The 17,729-nt window shown below is 43.3% G+C and overlaps 1 protein-coding gene across 1 annotated transcript; it reads right to left on the reverse strand.

Moving 5' to 3' along the window:
• Nucleotides 1–531: 531 nt before the first annotated feature.
• Nucleotides 532–9,605, reverse strand: SUMO2 (small ubiquitin like modifier 2). The gene is made up of 4 exons (XM_067547529.1): nt 9,366–9,605; nt 7,119–7,250; nt 3,047–3,118; nt 532–1,169 (listed from the first exon to the last, which is right to left on the reverse strand). The coding sequence occupies exons 1-4, from the start codon at nt 9,384–9,386 to the stop codon at nt 1,107–1,109; spliced, it is 288 nt and encodes a 95-aa protein (XP_067403630.1). The 5' UTR covers nt 9,387–9,605; the 3' UTR covers nt 532–1,106.
• Between the last annotated feature and the right edge of the window lie 8,124 nt (nt 9,606–17,729).

Here is a 17,729-nt window from a genome sequence, read left to right on the forward strand (position 1 = left end):
ATGCACCCATATACAGAGATCAAGTTTCTGTTCTATCTTCTATACTTCATGAATTCTCACTTTGGTATTCCAAATATACCTCCCCTAATCCACATTAATGTAAACTAAACTCTCTTCGTACCTCAGTTTCCCCATCTGTAAAATGGAGATTATACTTATTTGCTCACCACACAGGATATGTCTACTCTACAGCTGGGAGCAAGCTTCCCAACATGGGTAGATAGACTTGCACTAGCAGGACTCAAAATGGGCATTTAAAAATAACAGTGTGGATGCTGCATCTCAGTTTGAGCTCAGGTGGCTCGTCAGTCTCTGCTGGGACTGCAATGTCCACGCTGCTATTTTCAGGGTATTAACTCAAGCCCCACTAGTGTGAATGTCTACCTGGGGTGGGAGGCTCACTCCCAGACGCAGCGTAGACATGCCTATAGAGGTGTAGGTGTTTGAAAATTAAAGTTCGTAGATTGTTGTGGAGATAAAGAGCTATAAGTGCTAAGTGTTACCACTATGCAGAAAAAGAAAGAAAAGTGATTATTTTAAACAAGAAGTTTATTTAAACAACAAGACGCTTTACTTGAAGGGAAAACTATCTAGGATCAATGTTTTTTGGAGTAATTTACCCCTACTTAGACAGAAATTGCTCTACATGTAACAGCTACGTACAAAAAAGTTATAAAATCGTCCTTGGTTTTACAATGATAAAAGAAAAACATTGAAATTATCCAATCAAACAAAGTATGCAATGTTTTTGTTTGTCAACAATGAGAGCAAAATAACTTACTGGAATATAAAGATAAAAGTTGAAGGAGCATGCCACAATGGAGAAAAGGGGTATTTTCACAGAACCAGTTTGTTTTTCCCACCCCATCTCCATTCCATGTTGATCAAAACATACCATTGGCCATTTAGTTAAAAAAAATATGCATTGTGTCTGTGCACATACACCAGTTACTTTATGTACAATAGAAGGAAGAGGAAAAAAGAGAGAAGAGAAAAAACTATACTGCAGTAGTCAGGATGTGGCTGAACCAAGTCTCATTTTTCTAATTGTGAATGTGTCATCTGTGGGAACACAGTTCTGGAGAGGAAAGTAGCAGATTCTCTTTTTAGTAGACTCCTCCTGTCTGCTGCTGGAACACATCAATTGTATCTTCATCCTCCATTTCCAACTGTATCAGAAAGAAAGAACTGCTTTCAACTCAGCTGAGTAAATTAGACATATTTGAGATGTTCTCTTTGTGTCACATGTTCGTGTACACCTCTTACCACAACTAACAGAGTCCCAACTTTATGAATTCACCCTGCTTCACAGGAACATGAAACTTAAAGAGTGATATAAAGAATGGTGGATAAGTGACTATTTCAAAACAAAGCAAGATCCATAGGTATATTGATCTGCTCTCTAAGGGCCTCACAGACATGTTTTAACCCTCTTGCCTGCTCCATCAAACTACTCCATCCCCTCTTTTCCCTTAGGCTACCACTTCCATCCCACTTTGTGGTTGTTCAAACACACAGCATCTAAGTGGCTTAAGCTACAATATTAAAGAAATTAAACTATGGCCAAAGTCCCTACACCCAATAAGTAACAAAAAAAGGGAAGGGAGGGGTACCAGTTAAGTACAAAGAATTTGATGACTGAAACAGTTTCTAGACATGTTGTATGGTCAATGAAACAAACAAGTACCAAAGTACTGAACTGCAGGCCATATTACCAGAGCAGTTTTTCTATCACACAAGTCTTGCAACTGGCATCTCTGGGGCCCTTACAAGTATGTTTCCATTGCAAAACAAGGCTCATGGCAGCGCTTCTAAGAGCCCAGGTATTTTTAACACTGTAAAACTGTTCTCTGCTGCAAGGTTGTGGGTTTTTGTTTTTATTTGTCTGGTTGTTTTTTTTTGTTTCTCTACCACATGCATTCTAAGGCTTGGTCAACACTAGAGCTTCCTTTGGTATAACTTATGTCCTCAGAGGTGTAAATAATCCACACCCCTCAGCAAATTATGTTACACCAACCTAAGCATCAGTGTGGATGAGCTATATCAGAGGGACAGCTTCTCCCACTGACATAGCTACCGCCTCTCACAGAGGTGGATTTATTATGCCAACAGTGTAGCTCTTCACCAGACGCAGGTCAGATTCTGCATCTATTAGAAGTCCACAGTGTTTGCTGTTTTCAGTAGACTGATTTAGCTTTAACATAGCATGCAGGGGATGAGTACAAACTGCAGATGATATTAATTCTTAGCATTTCAGTTTCTATCAAAAGTTTTAAATTTAAACGGCTAGAGTGGAATATTCTTTGAAGCAAAAATCTGGAGACTACAGCCTTATGACGACAACACTGGCAAAATTGTCAAGTCCCTTATTTATCATGAGATGGCATGCTGAAAGCCTGAACTTTGAACAGAGTGCAATTCAAGGGCAACTGCTTGTATGCAACTATACAGAACACTCCAGAAAGACATCCTTGGGCATCACCACCAATTACTGCCACAGTGAACTAGCATCCTACATTGTTGGTCTGATTTTGTTTTTAAACCAACTTATGCATACAGCAGTGCTATGTACTTCAACTTCCCCAACTGCACAACATTTGGTAACTTTATATTACTGAAATATTAACATCAAACTAGAGATACTGGACAATAATTTACACATTACAGTGTGCAATTCTACAACACAAAAGCATCAAATGGCAGGCCTGTCAATATGCTAACATAACCCCAATACATACCTGCCAAGACTATTAACCCACCACAATCATTGTAGTTATGAAGTAATATCTTTACAGGGCTTAGAATCAGCAGAAGCTGTAGATCATCTTACCTGGCACTGCGGTGGTATAAGTTTAATATTCTAGATGCAGAATATAGTGTTATTCTATTCCCAACAGTTCTGAACTAGTTACTGTAAAAGTCTGAAGTTATAACAATGGTCAAATTCTATTACTTAAGCATCGATAGTTAGATGGGTCTCTCTCTTTAGTCATAGTGTTGTATACAACTATCAACTCCTGCAGCACGCTTTAAATATAATTGTTACCTGTGCAGGTGTATCTGTTTCATTGATTGGCTGCCCATCGAACCGGAATCTGATTTGCCTCATTGACAAACCCTGGCGCAAAGAGAAATAAGTAACATGTTAAAAACACTATTGTATTCACTTTGATTTGTAACTGGAGCTATGCTTTGATAAGAGGCCAATCAATCACAACTCATGCCATAATTCCTTTACTCTCCTCATGCACCAGTTTTGGATTTACAAGTCAGAACATCACCAGGATTTGTAGTAACCTGCTTTGAATGACAGACTGCAATGTGTTTAGTTTTTAAAATACACATCAGTCTCCCTACTAACTGTACATTAAACAGTGTACTAGAAATACCAAATCCAGTTCTGAAAGCCAGAAGCCACTGAAAAGCCCTCTTCTATTGGCATAGCTAATGTTGTTTGGGTTGGTGGTGTTCCTACACCAGCCTAAAATAGCTATGCCAATATAGGCTCTGTAGAGGAGACGTAGCCCGTGAGTTGTCCAAGCATATAGCCAATGGCAGGGCTCAGTTCTCTCTGCCTCCCAGTTCTGTCCTCCATCTCAGTGGTTCCCAAACTTTTCTCTGCCATGACACACCTTGATACCTTTAATTACTTTGAGGCACACCATCATATAGTCTCCAAATTAACTCATGAATATTCATGAACCAGTTCAGAATTCTTCAAGTAGTTTTTCCAAAAAAATTCCATGGCACACCTGCTCAGGCCCGAAAGTACACCAGGGTGCCATGGCACACCAACTGGGAAAACTGCTCCATCTAATATATACTGTCTTGTTTTCCTGTAGCAGTCCTGGACATACAGCAAGACTATTTGTTTTTCAAGTGAGTTTAATGTTGTGGAAGATGCGGGACTGACAGTCCTGACCAGTTAAGTCCTCAGTTAGCCATGGAACAGACATAGGACAGGAAACAGAAATCTGTTTTATTAATTACTTGTTATGATAGGGTTGTGTTGTCAGGAAAGATGTTTTAGCAAGACTATTCAGATTTAGTAAAATCATACCAATTATAGTGCACAATGAAGTACTCTTCCCAATAGGGTAACATCTCATCTTGAAGGACTGAAAAATAAGTCTTCAGATTCTGGTATAGTTCATCCATAAGATTGTCTGAGTTTAAGATATAAGTGTGCTGCTGACCAAATAGCAAAGCTCCACAACCACTGCTGCACAAAGGAATTTGGTTCAAGCTCCAGTGTTGAAGGACAGAGTGCTGTACATAGACAGCTTGCTCAGTACTTGGGATGAAGCACCTGATGTTGCCAGCCTCTACAGGAAGCGATGACTAGATACTCAAGTAGAGAATTTGAAGAGAAGGACTAAGAAGAGTGGGAAACTGGAGGCTCCACCCAAGAGAAAAAAAAACACACTCCTTTCTCTGTTGTTGTGGATCTTTGTTGCATTCTGAAAATGTTCAGTTATTTTGTAGTGGTTCCTGACAATTTTGTCTGGGCCCCAAGCGTGTATTTGTGAACTCCGATCTCACAAAGATATGGATTTTTCTGCACTTCAATATATCGGAATAATTTCCAGTAATACATTCTTCCCAGAAAAACAATGATACTCAATAACCCTGATCTTCTGAACCTATATCTGAAGACTATTGAGTTTAATTTTAGACCAATTATATACAATACATGACTTCTACTCTAAAGTTATTGCCTAGCTTTTCTCTCTCCTCAATATGCATGAGTTTTTTGCTTCAACTTTTAAGTTTCTTAGCCAAAATTTTCAAGCTTGGGTGTCTACAAGTAGGCACATAAATTCTGATTTTTAAGAGGTGCTAAACTTTCACAGTCCTCAATGACTTCAGGTGGAAGCTATGGGCACTGGGCACCTACAAAAAATCTGCCCACCCATTTAGGTGCTTAAATATTTGAGTGTTTTATTTATTTTTAAATATTAAGTATTTAAATATTTAACTATAGGCCTTCAAGTTTGAAAATCTTTGCCCTTGATGTGTGAACTTTTTAAAATAGTCACTTAACTCATTTCCTATTTTAACAGGATTTTGGATGTTTAGTCAAAATCTGGTTTCTGCTCATTGCAAAAGTTGCTTAAATCCTAGAACTCATCCCACCTCAGAGCGAGAGATAGACTAGATGACCTCTTGAGGTTCATTTCAGCCCTACATTTCTATGATTGATGGATTTTTTTTTAAATGGGAAAGCCAGAGTTTCTTGCATGATTTTTATTTAAAAAAAATATGAACTCAGCAAGCATTTTATACTGACTAATTTGTATATCAATAAATATTTCCCACACAATTAATATATCACCTTTCATCCAGGATTCTCAATGCACTTTACAACAGTTTGATATACCTCACAACACCCCATGAAGAAGGTGGTATCCATATTTTAAAATGGAGAAAACTGAGGTCAGGTAACTTACCCAAGATGATAATAAGTCATTGGCCGAGCTGGAAAAAAAGGACTCAAACTCAACCATTCACTATTTTTTCCTCAAAACACCTAGCAGGATACGGAAGGCATATGGACAGCACTCCTGCCCTTACATTATGGGTCAAGGTGCTCACAGTGCAGTAGATTTCCAAAGTGAAAGTATGCACCATTCAGAATGATCTGATTGTGAAGTGCAGTTGTCCCTTAAACTAAATCCACTCACACCATTAAGCAAGTCTGCTGAACTCCTCCTGCATAATACCTAGGTTTCCTGAGGCTCCCAAGATTAGCTCAAATCTAGACATGGAGAAACGTACATTTAAGCACCTTTGAGAATATTTTATACATTGAAATAATACATACAAGGAAAACAGAATAATTTATATGAGACTATAACTTTCATTTGATCTCATATTTCAAGGGATTTACACAATATCTCTGTGTGAGGACAGAACTGCTAGACATAGGCCTGGCCTAGACAGTGTTTTGTACCAATGTATCTATTTTGGGTAGGAGTCTGACTTTTACTAAAATAGTTATACTGGCACAATGCACAGTGTGCATAGTTATAGAGGTACAAAGGTGCTTTAACTATACCAGTATCATTAAAGCAGCACAGCTTTTGTGTATAGACAAGTCCTTACAGTGGCGTACCGTGGGTCTCCGGCGCTCAGAGGCCAATACTTTCTTTTCCATCCTGTCTCTTCCCCTGACTGCCTGCGACAGCGGGGGGCGGCTCCTCCAAGGAGGACCTGGTGGGGGCTGGCTGGCACCCAGAGGCATGGCCCCCCCGCCCCTCTCGGTATGCCACTGAGTCCTTAGATTAACTTAATAATGCTGAAAACATGCCTTTTACAGAAGGGACTTTTAAAAAGTACATCCATGAGAAACTTCTGGACCAAATGCACACTGAAAACTTTTTCCACAACAATGACAAAAAAATAGATGTCAGTAAGTTTCCTAAAATAAGATGATAATCTTTCAAGTTCTGGGTATTCAACTCATCCAAAAAAAAAAAAAAAAGGCTTCTTTGTCATTCTTTACTTCTGCAATCACTGTTTGAAAACTCCTTTCTTCCAATATCCATTTACAAGCTTATAGGAAGGCACTGTTTGTATATCAGAAGACTTGTTTACTCAGATGAGTTAATTAATCCACTAGAGAAAATGAAACTGATCATGAAGTACACATTTTCTTTCCCAGCCCATCATCATACAGTTTTACATTTCAAAGAAATCAATGACCAGCCATTGGCACTTCCTATCTCAGTACAGTAAAACTAAGCCCAAAAATCAGAAGTCTGGAATAAGATCAAGAACAAATAACTGTTTTAAAGGTATCTATTATTACTGTTCAGCTGCCTAATCACAGTTCCTCCTACACCACCCTCTCCATTTTTTGGGGGGTAGCAATACTAAAGTTGCCTTCCAACAGGAAAGGGCTGTAAAGCAGACTTTATGAAGAAACTTTATTTTATCCATTTCTTGAAAACTTTCTCCCCATCTATTTAGCAATAGACCCTAGAAGCAGTACATATTCTGCAATGTGATGGGTTTTGTTAAATATGCAATACTGATGCATTTACTGTCCTCATCTACCTTAATGAAAATGTCCCTGCCTATGGTCCCTTCCTTTAGTGTTCATACAAGCACCTCACCTGTCGTTCACAATAGGCTTTCATTAGTTTACTAAGTGGCGTGTGCCTCTTAATCTTAAACTGCACCACAGACCCATCTTGCCCTGCCACCTTCAGATTAATGTGGTCATTGTTTTCAGTCTTCACTCCTTCCTGTTGAGGGGGAAAAAAAGAAAGAAAGGAGAGGTATGATTTAAAAAAGGTATGAAATATGTTCACATTTTACCATGTGGCAACAGGTCATTACAGAAGAGCAATTAAGATATTACAATACTCTACAAACTTCACACTTAGAATTATGAAATAATGTTAGTGTTTTTCAATTTCTCTAGTGTGAAACTCTGGCTAATTTGGAAAAGCAAAAACAAACAAACAAAAACAACAATCCCACAACAGTATTGAAATTAATAAATTCTGTCAAGGTGTACTGAAATTAATTAGTACACACAGTGGTGATGGAAGATACCTTTGAAAGGAAGACAGACACATACTAGCTGCTATACTGCAAAAATTCTTCAAAGCTAAAGAAAGAGGAATATTGTTGCCACATGCTTTCAAACAACAGTAAATTTTATCCTTTTAAAGAAAGCTACATTTACCTTTAGGATTATAGTCTCAAATATGCTATAAAATTTCTAATTCACTTTATTTCAACTAGACCAGTGAAGCTATTTCCACAATTTACAGATCACAGAAAAGTTTAAGTTTAACTTCAATGCCACAGCTCATAAAAGGAAACAAGTTCAGAACTTGCATCTTGTTAGACTTTCATGAGAGTCTTTTAAAGTGATTCAATCCTGAAACTAGCAGCTTTATCCTTTTTTGAACAAGTAGAAATAAACAGTTTAAATCTTCCACTTCAATAAAAGCATATATTACACACAAATAATGCAAACACTACTTTAGGGTTTTCATTTTTATAGATTCTAAAGGCCAGGGGGGTCCATTGTGATCGTCTAGTTTGGCCTCCTGTATAACACAGGCCAAAGAATTTCCCCAAAATAATTCCTAGGGTTTCTCTTTTAGAAAAACATCCAGTCTTGATTTAAAAATGGTCAGTGATGGAGAATCCACCTGACTCTTGGTAAATTGTTCCAATGGATAATTACTCTCACTGTTCAAATGTATGCCCTATTTCCAAATAATTTCAGGGTGAGGGGGGTCCTTTAATGAAGAGGATAAAAAGCTACCCAATGCGATAATACAACCCTAGTCAGTTCAAAGCGTCTGTCCTTCGGCTACAGCCAGCTCCTTGAGGCCTTTGCCTTTAAAAAGACGATACCAAGCATACGGGACTGACTGTGTTCCAGCTTCATCTCAGACTGGGCCAAGTCCTCCCAATGCCAGCCTCTCTGAACCTCGCAGGAGATCTCAGAAGACAACAGCGAACAGCCAAGGGGCCAGGTCTGCGTGTGACAGATCCTCCAACAAACGGGGGTGGGGAGGGGCGAGAACCAAGGGAGCAGCATGCTGCCGCCGCCTCGGGAGAGCCCTGCCACCGTCGGAGCCCCGGCGGGGAGGGAGGCCGGGTCCTTTAAAGGGGAGAGGCTTTTTTGGCGCCTTCAAACTGCGTTTAAAATGAAAACACAACAGCAGGGACAGGCTGCTCCATGCTGCTCCCATCCCCCGCCGGGCCGCTCGCAGCCTGAGACCCGCCCAGGGCAAGGGGGCGCTGGGCAGCAGGCGGCACAAAAGAGCGCGGGTGTGTGTGTGTGTTTTGATCCGCCTCCTTCCCCTCGGCAGGGCCCGTCCGCCTCACTCTTTTCGGGGTCCCCCCTCCGCCGGGGGAGGCATGGGCAGCGCCATGGCTGGGTGGAGCGGCCCCGCGCTCAGATGGGGGGACTCCCGGCCACCCCGCAGGGAGAGGGCTAGGCACTGCTCCAGCGCAGGGCAGGGCAGGGATGCTGCACCCCTTCTTCCCCCGTCCGGGCCCACATGGGCGGGGGGATCCGGCCCCCGGGGCAGGCGGGGGCCGCGGGCGCGCTTGGGTCTGCCTCCCTCGGGCAGGGGAGGAAGCACAGCCCCGGTTCGCCCCCCTTCGGGATCCGCACGCCGCAGCGGGCAGGGCGCCAGGTCTCCCACCGGGGCAGACAGCCGGGCCGGGCAGCGGCGCGCGAAGGTGGCCGCCGGGCCTGGTGCGGAGGGTGGGGGGAGGAGGAGGAGGAAAATGGCGCGCACAGCCGGCGCGGCACAGTCAGGGCTGCTGCCCCGCCAGGCCGAGCCCGGGCCCGGGCTCTCCTTGCCCCCGCCCGCGGGTTTCCCCCTCACCTTGGGCTTTTCGTCGGCCATGGCGAGTCAGCGGGGTCTAGGCCGCTCCGGGCGCTTCACAAAAGGGGGAGAAAGACCGAGCGAAGCGAAGAGAGAGGGGGAGGCTAGGGTGAGCGCGCACGCACTGCCGCGGGGCCGCGCCTTACCGTGCGTGCGCGCGCCCGCGCCGCCCCCAGCCCAGGCCCCATTGGGTCCGGCCGCCGGGAGCGCGCCGGCCCGTTACATAACACGGGTGAGTGGAGGAGCGTGCGCGCGCACGGGCATCTCCCAGCCCTGCGTGCGCGCCCCCGGCCCGCCGGGCGCAGCGGGCTGTGTGTGGCGTGCCCGTGTGCGGAGTGTATTGTCCTCTCAAAATGGCCGCCGGCCTGCGGCCTCCATTTGCCCAAGTGCCCCACTGCAGACACCCTAGCTCTCCCACAGCATCATTGTGCGTGTCTGGCCACAGCTAGATACACCCCCAGGGGCCAAGGGGGCCCCTGTCCAGCCCCGCTACAGTCCCATCTGGGGCACAGAGCTGATACAAGTCACTCCCAGGCCCACCACACTCCCCTCATGCACATCCCCTTTTAGGTCCACATGTAGACGCTGCTTCAAATGTATCCCCCCTGGTCCCCATCCACATCTCTACGTTGGCCCTTATACACCACCCTGTATTCTAGCTACCCTTCCTCAGGCCCCTTTGCACAGCACCCTCTAGGCTCTCAAACCCCTCCCCCTCCATCTTTGCTACACAGTCCTTTGTATGCCCCTTGTAAACCCACAACTGGACCACTACACCCCTGCAGTATACCTGCACCTGAGCCTCCATATATATGTATATACACCCCTGCAGGGACCTTCCTATATGCCACGCTGTACACACACCTGCACCACCACACACTCCCTGCCTCTTAGATAGCACCCCCTCACATCATCACAGCCCCAAACCTCCGTGCCTCTGCCATATAACTCTCACTTAGGCCTTGTCTACGATTAAAATGCTACAGGTGTGCCACTGTAGCACTGCAGTGTAGACACTGCTTAGGCCGACAAAAGGGGTTCTTCCAAACATAGGTAATCCACCTCCTCGAGAGCTGTTAGGTAGGTCGACAGAAGAATTCTTCCATCAAACTAGTAGTGTCTACATCAGGGGGGTGGGTTGGTATAGCTGCATTTCTCAGAGGTGTGGATTTTTCACAAGTCTGAGAGAGGTATCTAAGCAGATGTAAAATCCTAGTGGAGACCAGGCTTTGTACTCCACTTTGTGCTCTAATGCTATCAACCTTCTCATTTACTCCTATGCTATTCCCCCATAAACACCCAGTACTACCAGCTAGGGTGGCAAAGTCCCTACATAGTATCATTAGATGGGTCCTCTCCAAACCCTCTGCCTTTCACCCTTCCCCATGACTAGTGAAGGGTCCACTACATTATATTAACAGTGTTTATGAGGGGCTAGATTTTAGTGGTCCTATAAGTCATTTGTGAAGGACCAAACTCTCCCACCTGAAGAAATGCTATGATGGCTTTCCTCTCAAGAAATTCTAGGCATAAATTAAATTTGCTGAGATTGAGAGAATTAAATTTATATAGCTCCTGCTGAAGTCACGGGGCCTGGTCTTTGCAGGTACACCAAAAGACACAATCTGACTTAACTTGGAAATAATTAAGTAAATAATTTCAAACAATGTTTATTTTTCAGATCCTTGAACTGAGGAAGAATGTGATACGATACTTGGAAAAATCACTTGATAATAAAAAGATATACTGGGACTAACTCAGAGCACTCTATTGTGAATACCATTGTTTATTTGACCCTTTCAAGTCATTGCTGCACGCTTAAAAAATGTCTGGGGATATTCAGGTGTTTCAAATCCAGCTACACATATCAGAAAACCAGTGATGTCTCTCTCAGTATTTTTTGCTGGATCCAAAGGGTTCACACTGACAGTTGTCACAAATGCCATATGGAAATACAGCCAAGAATTTTTCCAAGTGATAGGGAACACCCATGGAATTGATGTTAGCAAGTGTGAGAGCTACAGCTGATAGGCTCAGGCTGTTGGATAGGTTCCATCAAAAGTGTTCTTGAGCCGTAACAGCTTAGGTATTGCTAATGCAGCTGTTTCCATTGTATCCAGCTGCTGTTTTCAACACACTTACCTATGAAGCAAAAAACAAAAAAAATTGTGTATATTTTTAATACATAAAATTTATGTACCACAAACTTTAGGGGCAGATACGTAATGAAAAAAATTGCACAGACTAAATCACTAAAAGTTGTGCAATGTCAAATAAGAGAACTTAGATTCTCCAGCAAAACTCAAATCTTCCTTTCAGATTTTCCCAATATTCTCTCACCATGGATTCTGCTCCCCTTTTTCCTTGTCTTTTGCTATGGATTTTTCTTCCCTACTATTAGACCCCTTCTCAAATCTCTTCAAAGTTAGCCTTGCACAAGGTTGGCTGGAAACTGAATCCTCACACTGATGGCAGAGGTTGTCTGGAAATTGAATCTTCACAGTGACCGGGGTCCAAAGTTTAAGGATATCACAGGGCTTCAGACCTACAAAAGAGGCTTGGCCTATGGGTTCACATACTCTGTGGACTGACTGACCACTACCTGTGTTCAGTGGAGCCGCATTATAGCCTGGCCTCCCATGTACTGAAACATTTCCAATCTGTATCAGAGCAGATATACCATGCAACCTTCTGGTTCCAACATTCTCTCCCGTCTCATGTCCAAGCCACCCAACATGGTGCCTCCATAACATGGCTTAGATACAACGAACAGGAAAGACCAAACTGTATTTGAACATGACTAGTCATGCTGTATCCTAACATGGAACACGGCAAACAGTTCTGCGCAACACTTTATATCAGAAAGAGACTGGCTAACTGGAGGGAGTCAGAGGTTGAATTGGGAAGGAAGCGGAAGTGAGACACTCTTTCAAGCCGTGTCTGCTTGAGGCACAAAAACACTCCATTCACAGTAGATTGTACAGATCTTCCTACAATAATTGTTCTTTCTTACATATTTTGATCAGAAGTTACATAGTTAATAACATTTGTTTTATTCTGTGTTTGTACAGCAACTAGCACAATGGGGTCCTGGTCCATGACTGGGGCTCCTAGGGGGGTCCGCAATAATACAAATACATAATTAACATATAAAATAATCCTTGTGCTTCAGAGTCTCTAATCTATTGAGATGACAAGAGGAAGTTCATATCTCTTAACCGTTGTTCCATGCTTTCTGTCAAATATTCAGTCAACAGTTCAAAGATTATCTTAGTAAACAAGCACAACAAACTTGTAGTTGTCTTTTTTAATTTATTATTAAACAAAAGCTTAGATTCTGGAACACAAGATGAATATCTCCGCAAAGGGTACAATTTGCAAAGATACTGCAAGATGACCCAATTCAACCACTAGAAACAGTTTTGTTTCAGGATGCCAGAGGGGTTAACGTGTAAGGAACGATTTAGAGATAAAAGGAAAGGTATAATAAGAGTCTACAAATTGTCAAAGGATAGCAACACTAAGGAGGGAGCAGATTTTTTTAGTGCTTACAAAGAAGAGTAACTACCACTGAACCTCAATGGGCAGAAATTCCATATTTGAACAATAAGAGTAGAGCAGGAGCATACTACCAACCACCTGACCAGGATGATGATGATGATTGTGAAATGCGCAGGAAAATTAGAGAGACTACAAAAACAGAAACTGCAGTAATAATGGGGAATTTCAACTATCCCTATATTGACTGGGTACAAATGTCTAGGCACCATTAATCACTGCCTTTTGGAGCAGCTAGTCCTGGAACCCACAAGGGGAGAGAGAATTCTTGATTTAGTCCTAAGTGAAGCACGGGATCTGGTTCAAGAGGTGAATACAGCTGAACTGCTCAGTAATAGCAACCATAACGTAATTAAATTTAACATCCTGTAAGGGGGGAAATAGTAAAGAAACCCACCACAGTAGCATTTAACTTAAAAAGGGTGAACTACATAAAAATGAGGAAGTGAGTTAAATACCTATTAAAAGGAACAGTCACAAGAATAAAATGCCTACAAGACTCATGGAAACTATTTAAAACACCACAATAGTGTCTCAAACTAAAGGTATACTCCAAATAAAAAAAATTTAAAAAACCAGGAGGACCAAAAAAATGCCAGTATGGCTAAACAGAGTAAAAGAGGCAGTTAGAGGCAAAAATGTATCCTTGAAAAATTGGAAGTCAAATCCTACTGAGAAAAATAGAAAGGAGAATAAACTCTGGGAAGTCAAGAGTAAAAGTATAATTAGGCAGGACAAAAAAGAATCTGAAGAGCAACTAGCAAAAGACAAAAACTAAAAGCAATTTTTAAAAAGTACATCAGAAGCAGGAGAGAGATTTTAATGGTTATCAATTAAGGGGAATCAACGTTTCTTTAGGAAAATAATTTAAAAATACAAATGCAAGATACAATTAAAATCAATGGTCTAAATCAACATTTCCTGCTTGCTGATTTAAATTATTAAAATCAATTATTTAAATCAATCTACTGTGATGCACCATCCATAGAATTGTTAGACAAGTTCCAGTCACAGGCCTCCTGTGCATCCCCGTCTTTAATTTAAATTATGACTTTACTTACACCTATGCAGCTCCCCTGAAAGCAAGAGTGGCAAAGGTGTAACTCAAGGCATATTTTGAGGACAATGGAGTTGCACAGGTGGAGTTGAGGGCAGAAGATGATTATAGATGATGAAAGTACCAGACACAGCACATCTAGATTTTCAGAGCCCAGGATGAATTTGCAGTCTTGGTAGTTATTAAAAACCATATGTGTACTTGTAAATGAATCAAAGTTGACCTGAAAGTTACAGAGACAATAAATGTGAGACGGTACAATGGTATTCTTACAGGGTCACATCTCACACTGGAATTACACTTTAATACTTCATGTGATTAGCCAAAATGCAGCCATATTAACTTTTTAATAAAGACATCTGTAACACTAAATAGAGACTTCTTCACAACCAGATCTCAGGATCTCTAACTCCATCCTGTTTCCTTGACCTCTCAGAAGCTTTCGACACTGCCTGCCCTATCTTTGCCCTCCAAATCTTCTTCCTTGTTTCTCTTCCCACCTCTCTGGCTGTTCCTTCAGTGGGCCTCTTGCCATCTCCAATCCCCTTCCCACTCTCCATTTGAGCATCACAGGTCTCCTTCATGGTCCTTTCTCTTTACACTCGTTGGATGACCCTCTTCTATCCATACAGCTTCAATTATGCTGATGACTTGAAATTTTACCTTTCCAATTTGGACCAGACTCCCTCAATCCAATCCACACCTCAGTCTGCCTCTCTGACAGCTCTTCCTGGGTATTTCATGTCAACTGAAATCCATCCTGGTTAAAATAATTTTAATCACTGTCCCCTCCTTTCTCTGTCACTATGAAAACACAACCATCCTCCTTGTTATTCAGGCCAGTAACTTTGGAGAGGGGAGAGAAATGCATTTTTATCTCCTTCACTATACCTTGACCCACACATCCAGTCTGTACCTAAATCTTGCTGCTGCTTCTTCCATAACATTTCTGGTATCCTTTCTGTTCACATAGCTGACTCTTATTCAGGCCCTTGTCTCCAAACTTGATTCCTCCTTTCCAGCCTCCTCAAAGCCCACATCACCCCATTTCTGTCCCTATAGAACACAGTTGCTAAGATCATCTCCCTGACTGTGGGGCCCCTCCCCCTATTCCACTGCATAAGATCAAGCTTTCTGTTCTCATCATCCAAACCATTCACATCTCTGCCTCTCTCTATTACCTGCCCTTCTGCTCTGGCAATGCTGCCTCAAACTGCTCTGTTTGTTTATCCTACAAACATTTTTGCACCTTCTTCTTACCACCTCCTAGCCATGGAAGAATTTGCCTGAACTGTGATACCAGTGGCACTTATTCTGGTGTACCAGCTGAATCTGCTCTTGAGAGTTAATAAATGATGTGAACTTGATACTACAAATCATTAGAAATATCACATGGTCATATTCTCTTTAGATTTCTTGTTTAGTGCTCATGAATGACAAACAATTTTTAAAAACCCAGGACATTCATAGAAAAAAAATGTTAAAAGAGTTAAACTTGAGAGAACATATCAGAAGTTTAAGGGTAAAATATATCAGAAGGATGCTATAACTGTCCCAAAATCAAGTGTTATAAACTCCAGAAATCCACCTGGTGGATGCTCGAGTGCTTCGGCTGCAATGAGCTGTGAGCCAGGCAAACTGCTGAGGGGTCAGGAAGTCCAGGCTCTTTTGGAGCCTCACCAGATGGGCTGCAGAGAAGCCAGGTGGGTGAGCTCGCAGGAAGCCAATCTCGTTTTTCTGTGGGAACCTTTAATGAGTTCTGTCAGAACTTCAGTGAAATTGAATTGTGTCCATGGAACATTTTGTTTTTGATGAATCAGCAAATTCTGATGAAAAGATGTTTCCTCGGAATTTTTCCAAACAGCTGTTAAGGTGTGGAAATACACGGTTAAAGCACTCAAACAACCTTATTTCTGCCCTCTACTGACACCATAGAGAAACATTCTAAAGTGTCATTAAAAATCAGTTTAATCTAATCTGGCACCACAAACAAATACCTTAATCATAATTGTAGTTATTGCATGATGTCACTACAAGACAGAGTTACGTTTGTTCATTTCCACACATGGATTGTTTAAAAGTTAAACCCTCTCATTTCACAAAAGGCCATATATATTACTGTCACATGCCCTTTACAAATATGTGCTGTGTACAATCATATGGCTCAACTGCATAGAGTAGAAAATACATTATATGCACTATTGCTGCTCCATGCCTTCATCATTCATAATCAGACCGCCCCAAAACCGTACGAGATTGGCTTAGAAAGTATGAGATTTAAAAACTAATAAATCACTTTGTTTTTCAACAAACTTCCAATTTTTCAGGAGACAAGCTTTTTTGCTTTCAGGTTCCTTGGCTAAGCAAGTGGTGAGTTCCAGAAAGGGTTCTTTGTTGGCTAAGTTTCCAGGTGGCTTGAAAAGCTTCCAAGTCCCAATAAGCAAGCTGAAGTTTCATGCTGACCTTACAACTCCCTGGTTTGGCTTAGGTGAGCATGGAGGACAGGACCAGCACCCTCTGGTCCTGGCCAGTTAGTGCATGAAAGGCATGGCCCCTTTGGCTATCCAAGGGAACTTAGAGAAGTTCAGTCTCAAGGGGAGGATAGGAGGAGAAGAATCTAAAATTCCATGCTAACCTCATGATCCCAAGTCAGCCTGGTGAGGTAAATGCAGGCTAGTAATATTTCAAAGCACCCAGCCATCTGCTGTCCCATTTTTTTGCCATCATTTGAAAGCACCAGAGACTGCAGGTGTGTAAAAAGTTTGAGCCTCCCCCTAAGTAAAATTTAAACAATAAAGATCACAAAGGGGAACGCATATACCAGCTCAAGGTCCTCTGGTGGCAGGGGACGGATGGATGCACTCTCCTGCTGAACTCACACACAGACTCTGATACCCATTTGTGTGCAGAATGGGCCACCAGCAGCAAGGCCTGGATGGAACAGGGCAGGTGACCCTCTTCTAATTTACTCCATCCACCCCAGCTATGCAGCTGGAGGCAAGGGGCGACCAGCAGAGGGGGTTTCCTCCAGCCCCGTTGCACTAGTGGGTGCAATGAGCTTCCCTTCCCCAAGTGCAACATGCTGCTTCCTTTGACCGAACATGCCACCATCACACCGCCCGGGCCCAAAGGGATGGAGTACCCCCGGGAACCAGCAGCACGCCAGTGAGATCCTCTTACACCCTGTGTCCTGTCCGTGCCTAGGGTCGCCGCCTGACAATGCCCAGGCCAGGGCAGGCTGCAAAAGGAGAGCAGCTTCTCCCAGCCCTGGTGGGTGACACCAAAGTCAGATTTCCTTCCCGACTAGTCCCCAGCCAGCGCCAGCGCCAGCGCCACCCCCCCCCCGCGGGAGCACAGCGACACCACCAGGGGATCCCGCGCCGTCCCGGGGGCAGGGAACGACGGGCGCAGGGGCTTCCCACCGGCACATGCGGGCGCCCGACAGCCACAGGCCGGGCAACACCACCACGCGCGCAGCTGAGCTGCCCGGCCAGCGCCAGGGAAGGACAACTCGCGGCCTGGCCCCGGGACAACTCGCGGATCCCAAAGCAGCCCCAGCCGCTGACCCAGGCAGCGCGTGAGCTAACCAAAGCCACCCAACCCCCTGCTCCGTCCCGCTCCTCTCGGGGTCCTTCCAGAGCCCGTCGCAGCCACCGGGCTGCCCTGGGAAGCGCCTGCCCCCAAATTTAACATTCAAGAAAGACCCCCCCCCAAAGGGCGGATTTATTCCCCGCTTTCCAACACACACT

Source organism: Emydura macquarii, unplaced genomic scaffold (genome assembly GCF_026122565.2).
Source record: "Emydura macquarii macquarii isolate MOO-44397 ecotype Brisbane River unplaced genomic scaffold, CSIRO-AGI_Emac_v2 contig_1230, whole genome shotgun sequence".
Lineage (NCBI taxonomy): Eukaryota > Metazoa > Chordata > Testudines > Chelidae > Emydura > Emydura macquarii.

Excerpts from the sequence above, each read along its gene's own strand:
- SUMO2 (XM_067547529.1), bottom strand. The coding sequence starts at position 9,386 with ATGGCCGACGAAAAGCCCAAG. Across the intron at positions 7,251-9,365 it reads TGGCCGACGAAAAGCCCAAG|GAAGGAGTGAAGACTGAAAA; the intron begins GTGAGGGGGAAA and ends CCCCCTCAACAG. Across the intron at positions 1,170-3,046 it reads AAACAGATACACCTGCACAG|TTGGAAATGGAGGATGAAGA; the intron begins GTAACAATTATA and ends TTTCTGATACAG.